Below are 16092 nucleotides of genomic sequence, written 5' to 3' on the forward strand. Positions count from 1 at the left end.
TCACATGTTCTGCTGTATTTACTATAAATTATAGGAAAAAAAAAGACAAAATAAATGAAACAAAGTAAAATGGTAAATAAAACCAATAACTTGTGCAATGAGTGAGGGGGTGGGGCATGACAGAGGGGTGGAGCATAACACAGAAGGGCGGAGCTAAAGGCTGTCAGGGCATGATGGGATTTGTAGTGTGGCAGCAATCGGAGAGTCACAGGTTGGGGTATGGGATGCACCAATAGCTGTCAGGGCATGCTGGGAGTTGTAGTTCTGCAGAGCTGAAGAGTCACAGGTTGTGCAGACAATAGATGTAAATCTTCCCTTCCAGGATATTATATCTTATGACGGACACGTACGGCTTTGCTCTGTTCCGTGCGGCCGCTTGTTTCCTTATAATAAATGTCATCGTCTCATTGATTTTCTGGCAGAATTAATCAAGGTTGGTATTAGCCTCCGGTGTGGTGTCCGAGCCAAGGGAGGGAACATAACTGTGTATTATGGTTTATAATAGTGACTGATGATGGTCTCTAGTACTTACCTGATGTCAGAAGAACGAAGTCATCCTGGAGGTTGTCTTCTCTAACCACAGACATTGGATCATGAGGTGCCAGTTAGGCCCCATCCATGCCAGATTAGAGGAATGTCACGTTTTATTATGGTAAATGAAGGGCAGAGTCTTATATAGAGACCCTCTTATATATGTGGGGCAGTTCCGGACTATATAAAGACTTAGGTTGGTGAACAGACCAGCATCATGTCCGCAGTGCAACCTACTGATATCAGATATTATTTAGAATTTCCCATGCTACATATCCCCCCTTATTGTACTTCTTTATATGATCCCTTCCCTTGGACATATGAGCCCCCCATGCATGTTATGACCCCCCCTTGTAAATATAACCCTTATGCTACATTTGACCCCCCTCCTACATATGACCCCATGTTATGTATGACCCCCAGTACTACATATGACCCCATGTTACATATGACCCCCAGTACTACATATGACCCCATGTTATGTATGACCCCCAGTGCTACATGTGACCCCTATTCTATGTATGATCCCCTATGTTACATATTATCCCCATGCTACATATGGCCTTACCATGCTACGTATGATTCCCCATACTATGTATGACACCCTTATACTACATATGTCCCCCCATGCTACATATGACCTTCCTCTGCTACGCATGTCCTCCATACAACGTATGAACCCCCCCCCCCCCCACTGGGTATGACCCTATATGTAATAATCCCCATGCAATGTAGGACTCCCTTGCTGTGTATCACCCTTATACTATGGTCTACAACCTTTGAATCTATAATGTTCTGCATTTAATTTCGACTAAACACGTTTCTGATATTGTATATCCTCTAGTCACTTCCGGAGCTGCATTCACAATTCTGCACATTATCTACTCTTTCAAGCCATAAAATCATCTGGGCTCCAATAATGCACTGCAGCCTTGTTGGCAGGAAACCAGCAGAAAATGTGAACGCAGCTCTGGCTGTAACTGTAGTTTATCCAGTATTTATTTCTTGGTATAGGTGTCCCTCTTTATTGTCTTCCTCCCTGTCATTGTGCCTATTCTTTTGTTCTTCTTGCCATTTAGTTCCTACATGTCGGTAAAATGACGGTAAGATTCCAATGGCCCAGCAGGATTCTGGAGTCCGAAATGGTCTGATAATTTAGAAATCTGAACTAATATCACTCAGAATATCTTACTTGCTGTCTGGGAAATGTACAATAAACTGTTCTGCGAGTATATATGTCAGCGGTCTTCAATCCGTGGCTCTCCCGAGTTGTAGCTCCATTGCAGCTGCAGAGTCCTAGGTTGGAGACCGCTGGGTGTCTGGTATCTCAGTTTCGTGAATTGTAAAGAATTGTAGACGTTCCTGTTATTTCTGACCTGTGCTTCACCTTCATCTCTTCCCTTTATTTCAGCCCCTTCGCTTTCACTGGATACTTGACAATGCAGCATCAGTTAATGTTGGGCAGCCGACAGCGGTGTCTTGATCACTGTTTTGCTGTCTTGGTGAGTCCTCCATATACTTAGAGACGTTGACTTTCCACATTCAGATTTATTTTTCCATCATTTGGGACGCCTAGTGCAATTTAGAAGACGTAACAGTTGCAGAAAACTCTAGAAGACGTAACAGTTGCAAAAACTCTAGAAGACGTAACAGTTGCAAAAACTCTAGAAGACGTAACAGTTGCCTTTTAGAGTCCCATTAAGAGGGTCATGGATTTATGATATCATACACATTAGATGTCTGTCAGCCAAACCCGCTGACCATCTAATGCAGTATTACCCTACCAAAGTGCCTTCAGCTGTTGCAAAATTACAATTCCCAGCATGCCCGGACAGCCGAAGGCTGTCCCGGGCATGCTGGGAGTTGTAGATTTGCAACAGCTGTAGGTACACTGGTTGGAAAATACTGCTTTACGCCAAGGGAAAAGCAATCTTTTCAGCCATGGTTCCTTAGAGGTTTCCTCCACTGGATTTTTCTTTCCTCTCCTAAATTCTGGGGGCTGTCCGGGCATGCTGGGAGTTGTAGTTTTGCAACAGCTGGAGACACACTGATTGGGAAACATTCCTCTAATGTGTATGGTAACCTCTTAGCTCTGGGGGAGAAAAGGTTTGGTGGAGAGTAAAGTGCAAATGTGTATAAAAAAAAAATAATAATAATTAATTAATTAATAATTTAATTAATTTTTCATCAAAATGCACCAAAGATTGATGCATTTTTAAGATATGATATGTCAAACAAAACACTTTATCAAATATACCCCCAACTGAGCCTCCAAGTCAGGGAGTACCAACCCGTAGGGTGAAAAAAGATGAATGAAAAAATAGATATAATGGGGCTCGAGGATATGGACAATACAAAAAAAAAAAAGAAGAAAAAAATATTTAAACAGTATAAATTTTATAAACATTTTAGATTTAAAATAAGTCCAATCAATATGTCACATGTGAACGGGGACAGCACAACACAGGGCCCTTGTGAGTGTAGAACCTGACTATTTACTACATAAGACAGTACAATATAGAATAAGCAATCATAAAATAAAATTTTAGAATATAGAATAAGCAATCAAAAAATAAAAAAAATTTCCTGGATATTAGTCCAAAAAATATACTCGCAATAGCATAAAACAAATTCACATTCGATACTATTCCATTCCATACTGCCATCATGCTTACCTGGTGATCATCCTAGGTACCGGATATTGAAAGTATATTTTTGGACTAATATCCAGGACATTTTTTCATACCGATTGTAATCACAGATATTTTATTATATAATACTGGGAGTCGTTCATTTTATGATTGCTTATTCTATATTGTACTGTTTTATGTAGTAAATAGTCAGGGTTCTACACTCACAAGAGCCCTGTGTTGTGCTGTCCCGTTCACGTATATGACATATTGATTGAACTTATTTTTAATCAAGCACAATTATCAGGATGGCATAAAATATAATAAAACTTAGCTTTTATTAAAGGGGTTATCCAGGGGGAAAAAAAAAAATTATATATATATATATATATATATATATATATATATATATATATATATCTCAACTGGGGCCAGTAAGTCAAACAGATTTGTAAATTACTTCCATTAAAAAAAATCTTAATCCTTTCAGTACTTATGAGCTGCTGAAATTGAGTTGTTCTTTTCTGTCTAAGTGCTCTCTGATGACACCTGTCTCGGGAAGTGTCCAGAGTAGAAGCAAATCCCCATAGCAAACCTCTTCTACTCTGTGCAGTTCCCGAAACAGACAGAGATGTCAGCAGAGAGCACTGTTGCCAGACAGAAAAGAACAACTCAATTTCAGCAGCTGATAATTATTAGAAGGATTAAGATTTTTTTAATAGAAGTCATTTATAAATCTGTCTAACTTTCTGGAATCAGTTTATATATAAAAAAAAATATGCTTTTCCTGGAATACCCCTTTAAATAAAGATTAAAAAGCCGTATTATAGGACTCACAATAATTATAGTGCTGAGTGTATAAGTGTACAGTGAATACCATCGTCAAAAAAATCAAATGGTAAAGGTGTGTAGGCTGAGCAGGTGACCAAAATGTGTATGGGGGAGGTCGAGGCGTTGCGGTTAGGTAGTGGGAAAGGGAAAAAACGGGGGGGGGGGGGGGGGGGGGGGAATTTTTATCACCCCTACACTATTCCCTTTAATGCCCTTCTTGGCTAGGGTTGCCTCGCCCTGAAAAGGGTGGCCCCACACTGGAACTTGTCCCTATTGTCACCTGTCTCACCCTAAAACTACCTACGCGTTTCAACCACCTATGACAGTGGTATCATCAGGGGATGTAATTTGGGTATAAATATCATAATAGATATAAGCATAAAACACACCCTTAAAGGGGTACTCCGCTGATCAGCGTTTGGAACAAAATGTTCTGAATGCTTACAGCCGGGACCTGGGAGCTTGTGACTTCATAACCCCACCCCTCATGATGTCATGACCCGCCCCCTCAATGCAAGTCTATGGGAGGGGGCGTGGCGGCCGCCACGCCCCCTCCCATAGACTTGCATTGAGAGGGGGGAGCGTGACATCATGAGGGGCGGGGCTATGACATCACTAGCTCCCGATGACGGCTCTAAGCTTTCAGAACATTTAGTTCCAAGCGCTGGTTAGAATCCCCACCACTCCTCCATTTCTTCCCTCCCCCACTACCTAACCGCAAAACCTGGACCTCCCCCATACACATTTTGGTCACCTGCTCAGGGTACACACCTTTACCATTTGAGTATTTTGGTGATGGTATTCACTGTGCACTTATACACTCAGCACTATAATTATTGTCAGTCCTGTTATACGCCTTTTTAATCTTTATATAATAAAAGCCAAGTTTTCTTATATTTCGTGCCTTATAATTGTGTTTGATAGAACTGGCGGAGGACAATTAGATTTAGTACATTTTGGGACCTACTATCTCCTTTACAACTATAGTTACTGTATCATTGACTTATTTTTTTTATCTAATATTTTTTATTACCTTTATATTGTTTAATATTATCTATTATTTTTTATTGTCCATATCTTTGAGCCCTGTTAGATCTATTTTTCTATCTTAGGATATAAGAGCATTAATGGTGAGCTTGGGAGTGTTCTACTAGTTATAGTGAGCAAAATCTATATTGTTTTTGGTAATTTTTTAATATACCCAGGGGTCACAAACAAACATCTACTCCTCTTCCATTGTCTTCCCCAGATTATTAGTTCAGTCCATCAACACCCACGTCTGAAGATGTCTTATCTAGCAATGTGTTAGAATCTATAGGGTTAAACATAGTTCCCAAATTCCTGCTTGAATATATTCTGTGGTAGCTTTATTGACAATTACTTTACATGTTTTAAGGGGTACTCCGGTGATTTTTTTTTTTTTTTTTTAAATCAACTGGTGCCAGAAAGTTAAACAGATTTGTAAATTACTTCTATTAAAAAATCTTAATCCTTCCTGTACTTATTAGCTGCTGAATACTACAGTGGAAATTATTTTCCGTTTGAAACACAGAGCTCTCTGCTGACATCACAAGCACAGTGCTCTCTGCTGACATCTCTGTCCATTTTTAGGAACTGTCCAGGGTAAAAGGAAATCCCCATAGCAAACATATGATGTTCTGGACAGTTCCTAAAATGGACAGAGATGTCAGCAGAAAGCACTGTGCTTGTGATGTCAGCAGACAGCTCTGTGTTTCAAACCGAAAATAATTTCCACTGTAGTATTCAGCAGCTAATAAGTACAGGAAGGATTACGATTTATTAATAGAAGTAATTTACAAATCTGTTTAACTTTCTGGCACCAGTTGATTTAAAAAAAAAAAAAAAAAAAAAGTTTTTCACCGGAGTACCCCTTTAAGCCTAAGAAGGATAGAAAAATGTATCTGGTCATCACATTGGATTAATGTTGGCCAAACCTGAGGATTATGGCAGGATGTTTATGGCGACCTTTTCAATGACTGAATGATAAGGGGTCAGTGTGCTGGTCAAATTCTTCACCGTGCTGGCACCCCTTAAAGGGGTACTCCGGTGGAAAACGTTTTGCTTTTTTAAATCAACTGGTGCCAAAAAGTAAAAAAGATTTCTAAATTACATCTATTAAAATTTTTTAATCCTTCCGGTACTTATTAGCTGCTGAATACTACAGAGGAAATTATTTTCCTTTTGGAACACAGAGCTCTCTGCTGACATCATGAGCACAGTGCTCTCTGCTGATATCTCTGCTGACATTTTAGGAACTTTCCAGAGCAGCATATGTTTGCTATGGGGATTTTCTCCTACTCTGGACAGTTCTTATAATGGACAGAGATGTCAGCAGAGAGCACTGTGGTCATGATGTCAGCAGAGAGCTCTGTGTTCCAAAAAGAAAAGAATTTCCTCTGTAGTATTCAGCAGCTATTAAGTACTGGAAGGATTAAGATTTTTTTAATAGAAGTAATTTACAATCAGTTTAACTTTCTGGCACCAGTTGATTTAAAAAAAAAAAAAAAGTTTTCCACCGGAGTACCCCTTCAAAGCAGTGTTTCCCAATCAGGATGCCTCCAGCTGTTGCAAAACTACAACCCCCAGCATGCCCAGAAAGCCTCCAGCATTTAGAATAGGAAAGGAAAAACCAAGTGGAGGAAACCTCTAGGGAACCATGTCTGGAAGATTGCCCTTCCTTTGGGTGTAGAGCAGTGTTTTCTAACCAGTGTTCCTCCAGCTGTTGCAAAAATACAACTCCCAGCTGGGAGTTGTAGTTTTGCAACAGCTGGAGGCACTCTGGTTGGGAAACACTGCCATAGAGTTAAAGGGTTTTCTCCGGTGGAAAACATTTTTTTTTTTTTTTTTTTAAATCAACTGTTGTCAGAAAGTTAAACAGATTTGTAAATTACTTCTATTAAAAAATCTTAATCCTTCCAGTACTTATCAGCTGCTGAATGCTCCACAGCAAGTTCTTTTCATTTGAAATTTCTTTCCAGTCTGACCACAGTGCTCTCTGCTGACACCTCTGTCCATGTCAGGAACTGTCCAGAGCAGGAGAGATTTGCTATGGGGATTTTCTCCTGCTCTGGACAGTTCCTGACATGGACAGAGGTGGCAGCAGAGAGCACTGTGGTCAGACAAAAAAGATCAACTCAACATCCTCTGAAACATACAACAGCTGATAAGTACTGGAAGGGTTAAGATGTTTAAAAAGAAGTAATTTACAAATCTTTAACTTTTTGATACCAGTTGATTTAATAAAAAAAAAAATTTCCACCGGAGTACCCCTGTATTTTTCGTACTGTGACACCTCGAACAGCTGAAGGCACCCTGGTTGGGAAACACTGCATTAGATACAAGGCATGTTAACCCTTTGGTTACTCATACCACCAGGATCTAGAATTCGGCTCAGTCAATGTCCACATAGTTGCTTTATGGACTGACTTAATTATCATACTGTGTAGAGTTTGGTAAAACTTTATTTGGTAAATTGACTTAGTCAGTTGACTCAATATTGATGCAACAATTGGTATAATACCTCACCTAGAAAGGACCATGGCGAAATGACTAATTTAAAGGGGTATTCCAGGAAAAAAAACTTATATATATATATCAACTGGCTCCAGAAAGTTAAACAGATTTGTACATTACTTCTATTAAAAAATCTTAATCCTTTCAGATATTATGAGCTTCTGAAGTTAAGGTTGTTCTTTTCTGTCTAAGTGCTCTCTGATGACACCTGTCTCGGGAACCGCCCAGTTTAGAAGAGGTTTGTTATGGGGATTTGCTTCTAAACTGGGCGTTTTCCGAGACAAGTGTCATCAGAGAGGATTTAGACAGAAAAGAACAACCTTAAAGGGGTACTCCGCCGCTAGACATCTTATCCCCTATTCCAGAGGATAGGGGATAAGATGTCAGATCGCCACGGTGCCGCTGCTGGGGAGCCCCGGGATCGCCGCTGCGGCACTGCGCTATCATTACAGCACAGAGCGAGTTGGCTCTGCACGTAATGACGGTGATACAGGGGACGGAGCCGCGTGATGTCATGGCTCCGCCCCTCGTGACATCACGGCCCGTCCCCTTAATGCAAGTCTATGGCAGGGGGGTGCGGCGGTCGTCATAGACTTGTATTGAAAGGGGCGGGCCGTGACGTCACGAGGGGCGGAGCCGTGACGTCACGAGGGGCGGAGCCGTGACGTAACGATGCTCCGCCCCCTGTATTGCACGTCATTACGTGCAGAGCCAACTCGCTCTGTGCTGTAATGATAGCGCAGTGCCGCAGCGGGGATCCCGGGGATCCCCAGCAGCAGCACCGCGGCGATCTGACATCTTATCCCCTATCCTTTGGATAGGGGATAAGATGTCTAGGGGCGGAGTACCCCTTTAACTTCAGAAGCTCATAAGTACTGAAAGGATTAAGATTTTTTTATAGAAGTAATTTACAAATCTGTTAACTTTCTGGAGCCAGTTTATATATATATATATATATATATATATATATATATATATATATATATATACATATATATATATATATATAAAAGTTTTTTCCTGGAATACCCCTTTAATATCTAGAGTTTAGCAAACCTAGAACCTTTAGTGACCATAACCATGAAGAATGACCATCTAATTTGGTAAAATGACTTATTACTATGAAGGACTGACTCAATGTAGTATTGGCTTAACTGGCTCATAGACTCTATAGTGACCATTGTAAACTGATTCGATACAATGACTGAAAGGGGTACTCCGCCCCTAGACATCTTATCTCTCATCCAAAGGATAGGGGATAAGATGTCTGATTGTTGGGGACCCCCTGTGGCACCCCAGACATCCGGTGTACGGAGTGAACTTCGCTCGTGCCGGATGACTGGCGATGTGGGGCGGAGGCTTGTGACGTCAGGTTCATGTCCCGCTCGTGATGTCACGGCCATGCCCCCTCAATGCAAGTCTATGGGAGGGGGCGTGACGGATGTCACGCCCCCTCCCATAGACTTACATTGAGGGGGCGTGGCCGTGAAACCATGAGCGGGGCGCGGCTGTGACATCACGAGCCTCCGGGTGCAGCAGAGAGATCAGACATCTTATCTCCCTGTCCAACGGATAAAATGTCTAGGGGCGGAGTACCCTTTTAAGATTACTATGACTCCTGTATGTTGACCATATAGTCGGGTAAAAGGGATTTGATGACCATATAGTATTTGGCAAACATGACTCTACAAGCTTGTAATAATTCTAAATGACTCTATGTAGTTTTCTTTTGGGTTCGGGAAGAACTTTTTTTTTTCTCATGCTGTTTCTCTATTTGCCAGCTCTGAGAACGTCACCGCATCTGAGGTCATGTACTGAGAATCGTTTGCGTACACAATGAGGTTTAACCAAGCAAACATGGAATATGGAAACAGCACGAGAAAAAATACCCTTTCTCCTGAACCCGATCGGCGAAGACTTTAATTTGGATGTGGAGACGAAAACCAATTCCAGCAACCCATAACACAAGGTATCCAGGGCAAGACGTCGTCTATATACCTACCCTTCAAGGACAACAAACTTTGTATCATACTGTAGTCATCAATTAAAAAACACAAGGTAGAACTATGAAAGGACTCCTTCCCATCGCTCACTTGGAGGGATGGCTATAAATAAAATAGTGAATTGTTTTCAAATATTGCTTGTACAAATATATATATAAATATATATATATATCTTTTTTTTTTTTCTTTGCTTCTTTGCTTTTTCCTTTTTTTTTTCTTTTTTATTTATTTTTTTATTTATATAATATGGTTGTTAATATTGAATTAGGGAGCAATAAAAACATATGCATCAAAGTAAAAAAAAAAGAAAACACAAAAAAAACACAAAGAATGTAACGTCCTTTCTACACAAACTTTTTAAAAAATCTATTTGCTATAATGTACATTTTACTAGACGTGTGTGTCATTTAACAGATTGCTAATTTGCTGGAGTTCCCTTATAGTTTTCTTAAAGAAATAGACGATTGGTGAGAGATTACGTGAGCGGAGGAGATGATTTGTATTCAGTTCAGAGTTTCATGTTTTTTTGTTTTTTTTTTCTTGTATTTTTTTTTTCTAATCCAAAAGAGTATTTAAGAGAATATGGTGTTCCCCTTTAACATATATTGCTCAATAAAGTGACTGCGATTTTTTTTTAATTATTTGGCGTATCTTTGTGATGATATTACACACTACATGCACACATTTTCCGCATTGATCATTTATTTATTTATTTAACAATTTAATATGGTGGGAAAATTCGACTTTTCCCCCCATCATTCTGCACTTAATATCCCATTTTTTTGGCTGCTTCTCCAGATCTTTGCCTCCATACAATCCTCTCTCTGAGCTCTACAGACAGTTATTTCCCCCTTATGGTTTGGTTTTTGCTCTTTATATACATCGTCAGCTGTGAGACCTTATATAGACAGGGCTGTGTCTAATTAGATGATCTTGCCCCTGGTGACTCCAGTCAAGGTCAAGTAATATCTCCAAGATGATAAAATGGGAGGAGTCATATTGATATTATGTAAATAAATAATCATATATTATAAATAATTATAGTAAATAATTTAAATACTAATGTCCGTGCAAAAAAAATTATTTGTAATAAATTTACAAAAAATTCAAAAAATCTATGTTTCCCTTCTCATTATGGGGTATTGCATGCAGAATGATGATGGGAAGGGGACTTTTTTTTTTTTTTTTTTTTTAGCTAATATTAGGCCTCAAAAAAGTGAAACAAAAGTAAAAAGGGTCTGAAAACTTTCTGAATGCATTGTTAACAATGACACATTATATTTTGCACACACTATATTTGTGCTATAATATAGATAGATAGATGTGAGATAGATAGATATGAGTTAGATAGATATATGTGAGATAGATAGAGATAGATAGATAGATAGATATGAGGTGGATAGATAGATATGTGATAGATAGATAGATAGATAGATGGATAGATAGATATGAGATAGATAGATGGATAGATAGATAATATAGATAGATAGGGATATGAGATAGATAGATATGAGATAGATATATAGATAGATATGAGATAGATAGATGGATAGATAGATAGATAATATAGATAGATAGAGATAGATAATATAGATAGATAGAGATATGAGAGAGATAGATATATATGAGATAGATAGATAGATATTAGGTGGATAGATAGATATGTGATAGATAGATAGATAGATAGATAGATAGATAGATAGATAGATAATATAGATAGATAGATAGAGGTATGAGAGAGATAGATAGATATGAGAGAGAGAGAGATATAGATAGATAGATAGATAGATAATATAGATAGATAGAGATATGAGAGAGATAGATAGATAGATAGATAGAGAGATAGATATGAGGTGGATAGATAGATATGAGCTAGATAGATGGATAGATAGATAATATAGATAGATAGAGATACGAGAGAGATAGATAGATATGAGAGAGAGATAGCTAGATAGATATGAAGTAGATAGATTGAGAAATAGATAGATAGATATAGATATGGGATAGATGGATAGATATTAGACACAATAAATAGATTGCCTGGACACTCTTTTCACGTAAACAAATACATCCGTGCCAATATCTATGGTCCTCAAGTTCTGCTTTAGGTAAGAAAATGACAAATGAAACACATACATGACTCAATAAAAAGTTCAATAAAAAATGATCTTCTTCTAGGAAACACATTTAAAGCAACTTCTCCAGATCTCTTATCTGACAGCAGCATATGACCGAGGGGAAGATGCTGAGCTCAGGAATATATAGTTGTCTATATTTTCATTCATTCATTTCATATGAATAGTCGTTTAAATGCCACCAGAACCCATAAAAAAGCCTGTGAGTCCTGATGGCTCCGCCCCCTCTCAATCACTCTTTATGGGCGTGGTCAGCAGGACTCATAGGCTTTTTTTCCCCCCAGTGGTGGCACCATTTAAACAACTTTTTATATAAAAATACTGAACCAAATAATAGGAAACTATATATCCCTGAGCTCGGTATCTCGCGCTGTATACCATGCTGTCCTCCGATAGGAGATTGATACATTCACTAAAAATATGTTTCAGTTTATCAGTGGACATTTCCCTTTTCTGTATTATGTACTTTATTTTATTTATAGTAATTGTGCTCGATAACTGGCAGAGATAATGTACGATACATGAGGAGATGATGGTGAATGCTTGGCATCTTAATGAGTGTTTCCCAACCAGGAGGTCACCAGGTGTTGCAAAACTACAACTCCCAGCATGCCCGGACAGCCTTTGGCTGTCCGGGCATGCTGGGAGTTGTAGTCTTGCAACATCAGGAGGCACCCTGGTTGGGAAAACTTTTTTTTTTCTTTTTTTAAATCAACCTGTGCCAGAAAGTGAAACAGATTTGTAAATTACTTCTATTAAAAAAAAAATCTTAATCCTTCCAGTACTTATTAGCTGCTGAATACTACAGAAGAAACAATTTTCTTTTTGGAGCACAGAGCTCTCTGCTGACATCGCGAGCACAGTGCTCTCTGCTGACCATCTCTGTCCATTTTAAGAACTGTCAAGAGTAGGAGAAATTCCCCATAGCAAACATACGCTGCTGTGGACAGTTCCTAAAATGGAACAGAGATGTCAGCAGAGAGCACTGTGCTCGTGATGTCCGCAGAGAGCTCCGTGTTCCAAAAAGAAAAGAATTTCCTCTGTAGTATTCAGCAGCTAATAAGTACTGGAAGGATTAAGATGATTTTTTTTTTATAGAAGTAATTTACAAAAACTGTTTAACTTTCTGGCACCAGTTGATTTAAAATAAAAAAAATAAAAAAATATGTAAAAATAAATAAAAAATAAAAAAATTTAGTTTTTTTTTTTTTTTTACCGGATTACCCCTTTAATGTTCACTGTGCCGGCTCTCACCAGAATTACTGAAAGGAAAAAAATAATAATAATTTCAAAGTCAAAAGCCTTGCTAAAGATTTATCACCTTACTTATGGCCGCGGTGGCGCTGGGAGATGAATTAATGCGCACCTTGGTGCCTGATAGCATCGGGAAATTGACAATAATCATTTTGATGGTGCAGTAAGCGGCATAAGGGAAGAGGCAGCGGGAACTTCATAAGTCAATTTCATTGTTCAATAACAGACTGTAAAACTTCATTTTAGAGTTGGTGAATTAGGTACATGTGACCTTTACATAATGCCGCCAAGTAGCAAGCGCAGCCCAACGGGGCAATTTATTCCAGTCACTTTGTTTTCCTAAACAATCCGGCGTAAAGGAGCCAATCAGGGCGCCCCCCCCCCCCCTTATCATCCAAATTATGCTACATATCACTATTTAATTCAGAATAGTATCAAAACCTGCAAAAATAATGGGAAAAAAAGAAAGAAAATACTATTGTAATGTGTGATAAACAAAACAAAAAAAAAAAAAAAACATTAATTGTATTGAAAAATAAAATGACTGTAGAATAGTGCTGGAGAAACTGGAACAAAGCAAAAAGATAAAATATTCAAAGGGTATTGTTTCGGTGATTCCGAATAAACATGTTTTAATCATATAAAATAGAGAGAGAAAAATATTCAGCGTGACTTTATTACTTTTTAACTTTTTTTTTTGTTTTTGTTGTATCTATTCTTCAGCAGTAATTGTAAAATGTTTTCATTAACCCCCTCCTAACCTGTATCATAATGATCTGATACATATTTGATAACGCTTTGTCGAGCCCCAGTAAAAACATTTAACCAAAACATATTTTTAAAATGACCTTTACTTTATATATTTTTATCATATCCGTACATGATGACGTGGGCAGTCGTATTGTCTGCACTGTGAACAAAGATTTGCTTTACAATAGGCAGCTGGACATCACTGAACTAAGGTACACATAAACTTCTTTGGGAGAGTGTAGTGAGCATGCTCTGTGACATGCACAGAAGTCAGTGTGAAAAGAGAGGGAGGTCAGAACACATACACATAGACTTCTATGGGACAGTGTAGCGAGCATGCTCTGTGACATGTACAGAAGTCAGTGTGAAACGAGAGGGAGGTCAGAACACATACACATAGACTTCTATGGGACAGTGTAGCGAGCATGCTCTGTGACATGTACAGAAGTCACTATAAAAAAGAGAGGGAGATCAGAACACATACACATAGACTTCTATGTGAGAGTGTAGCGAGCATGCTCTGTGACATGTACAGGAGTCAGTGTGAAAAGAGAGGGAGGTCAGAACACATACACATAGACTCCTATGGGAGAATGTACCGAGCATGCTCTGTGACATGTACAGAATTCAGTGTAAAAAAATGTACAGAGCGTTACATGTACAGAAGTCAGTGTGAAAAGAGAGGGAGATCAGAACACTTACACATAGACTTCTATGGGAGAGTGTAGCGAGCATGCTCTGTGACATGTACAGAAGTCAGTGTGAAAAGAGAGGGAGGTCAGAACACATACACATAGACTTCTATGGGACAGTGTAGCGAGCATGCTCTGTGACATGTACAGAATTCAGTGTAAAAAAAGAGAGGGAAATCAGAACACATACACATAGACTTCTATGGGAGAGTGTAGCTAGCATGCTCTGTGACATGTACAGAAGTCAGTGTGAAAAGAGAGGGAGGTCAGAACACATACACATAGACTCCTATGGGAGAATGTACCGAGCATGCTCTGTGACATGTACAGAAGTCAGTGTGAAAAGAGAGGGAGGTCAGAACACATACACATAGACTTCTATGGGACAGTGTAGTGAGCATGCTCTGTGACATGTACAGAATTCAGTGTAAAAAAAGAGAGGGAAATCAGAACACATACACATAGACTTCTATGGGAGAGTGTAGCGAGCATGCTCTGTGACATGTACAGAAGTCAGTGTGAAAAGAGAGGGAGGTCAGAACACATACACATAGACTCCTATGGGAGAATGTACCGAGCATGCTCTGTGACATGTTCAGAAAGTGTACAGGGAGAGAAAAGGTCAAAAAGGTATACATCGACTTCTGTGGAAAAGTGTAGTGAGAATGCTGTGTGACATGTACAGAATACTCTGTGCAGGGAGAAGGATGGAGAAAAAGGGGCTTTATGATGGGCTCTTTTGTTATCTTCCTTTTCTTTTTTTTTTTTTTTTTCTTACAAGATAAAGTTTACCAAATTTTAATAAGAAAAAGGAAATCTACAATGTATATATTTTTTTTACATATTTTTTACATATGTTTTTCATGTAGGGACATAATAATATGAATACATTTAACAATAACATAATAAGTAGTAATAACAATATTGATAGTAAAAATCACAGCCTCTGAGACAGTGGAATAAAACAAGATGGCCCTGCACATTGGTAGGCTGCGCCCGTCCTAGGCTCGTATACTGCTTTATTATTTAATCACATTGTGACCTTTGTGCCAGGAAGGAAATTATTTATTTATAATTCAATTTGCTTGAACCAGTGGAACGGTGAAGTAAGGTAACGTCTACAGACCAGCAAAGCACCCAAACAGCATCCTTACAGCTCAGCAATCCCATGTGTATGTCTGTGTGTGTCTCATCTAGTATAGGGGGGCGAGCTTAAAGGGTAACTCCTATTTTTACCTTTTACATTGCTTAAAGGAGTAGTCCAGTCCTGAAAAACGTATCCCCTATCCTAAGGAAAGTTTCAGATTGCGGGGGTCCAACCGCTGGGACCCCCCACAATCTCTAGTATGAGGCCCCCGGCTCGCTGGCCATAGAGCGCATGCCGACCACCGAATGAAGCGGCGGCCGACGCCCCCTCAATGCAGCGCTATGGCAGAGCAGGAGATTTCCAAGGGGGCGTGTCTATTGAGTTCTATTGAGGGGGCGTGTCACGCCCCCTTCCCGCAGGATGCCGGGGCCCCGTACGGGAGATCACAGGGGTCCCAGCGGTCGGCCCCCCACAATCTGAAACTTATCCCCTATCCTTCGGATAGGGGATACGTTTTTCAAGACTGGAATACTCATTTATAGAGTTTTATTTTATGATGATTAAACATGAATATTGGTAAATAAAGTTATTTCAGTAACTTTCTGTGGTCTTTCATGATTCTCTTGAGCTTCTGATTCCAAGTGT

The 16092-nt window shown here is 39.1% G+C and overlaps 1 protein-coding gene across 5 annotated transcripts in view; it reads left to right on the forward strand.

Moving 5' to 3' along the window:
* PCDH11X (protocadherin 11 X-linked) overlaps positions 1–16092 on the forward strand; it is a 1464252-nt gene that overhangs the window by 266369 nt on the left and 1181791 nt on the right. Inside the window, exon 4 of one of the 5 annotated variants that reach the window (XM_056538965.1) lies at positions 1943–2264. The exons of the other annotated variants lie outside the window; for them this stretch is intronic. Within the exon in view, the coding sequence (XP_056394940.1) occupies positions 1943–2014 (72 nt within the window). The 3' untranslated portion in view covers positions 2015–2264. Of the gene's footprint in view, positions 1–1942; positions 2265–16092 lie in introns of those variants that run through there. 5 annotated transcript variants of the gene reach the window in all.

This window comes from Hyla sarda, chromosome 9 (assembly GCF_029499605.1).
Source record: "Hyla sarda isolate aHylSar1 chromosome 9, aHylSar1.hap1, whole genome shotgun sequence".
NCBI lineage: Eukaryota > Metazoa > Chordata > Amphibia > Anura > Hylidae > Hyla > Hyla sarda.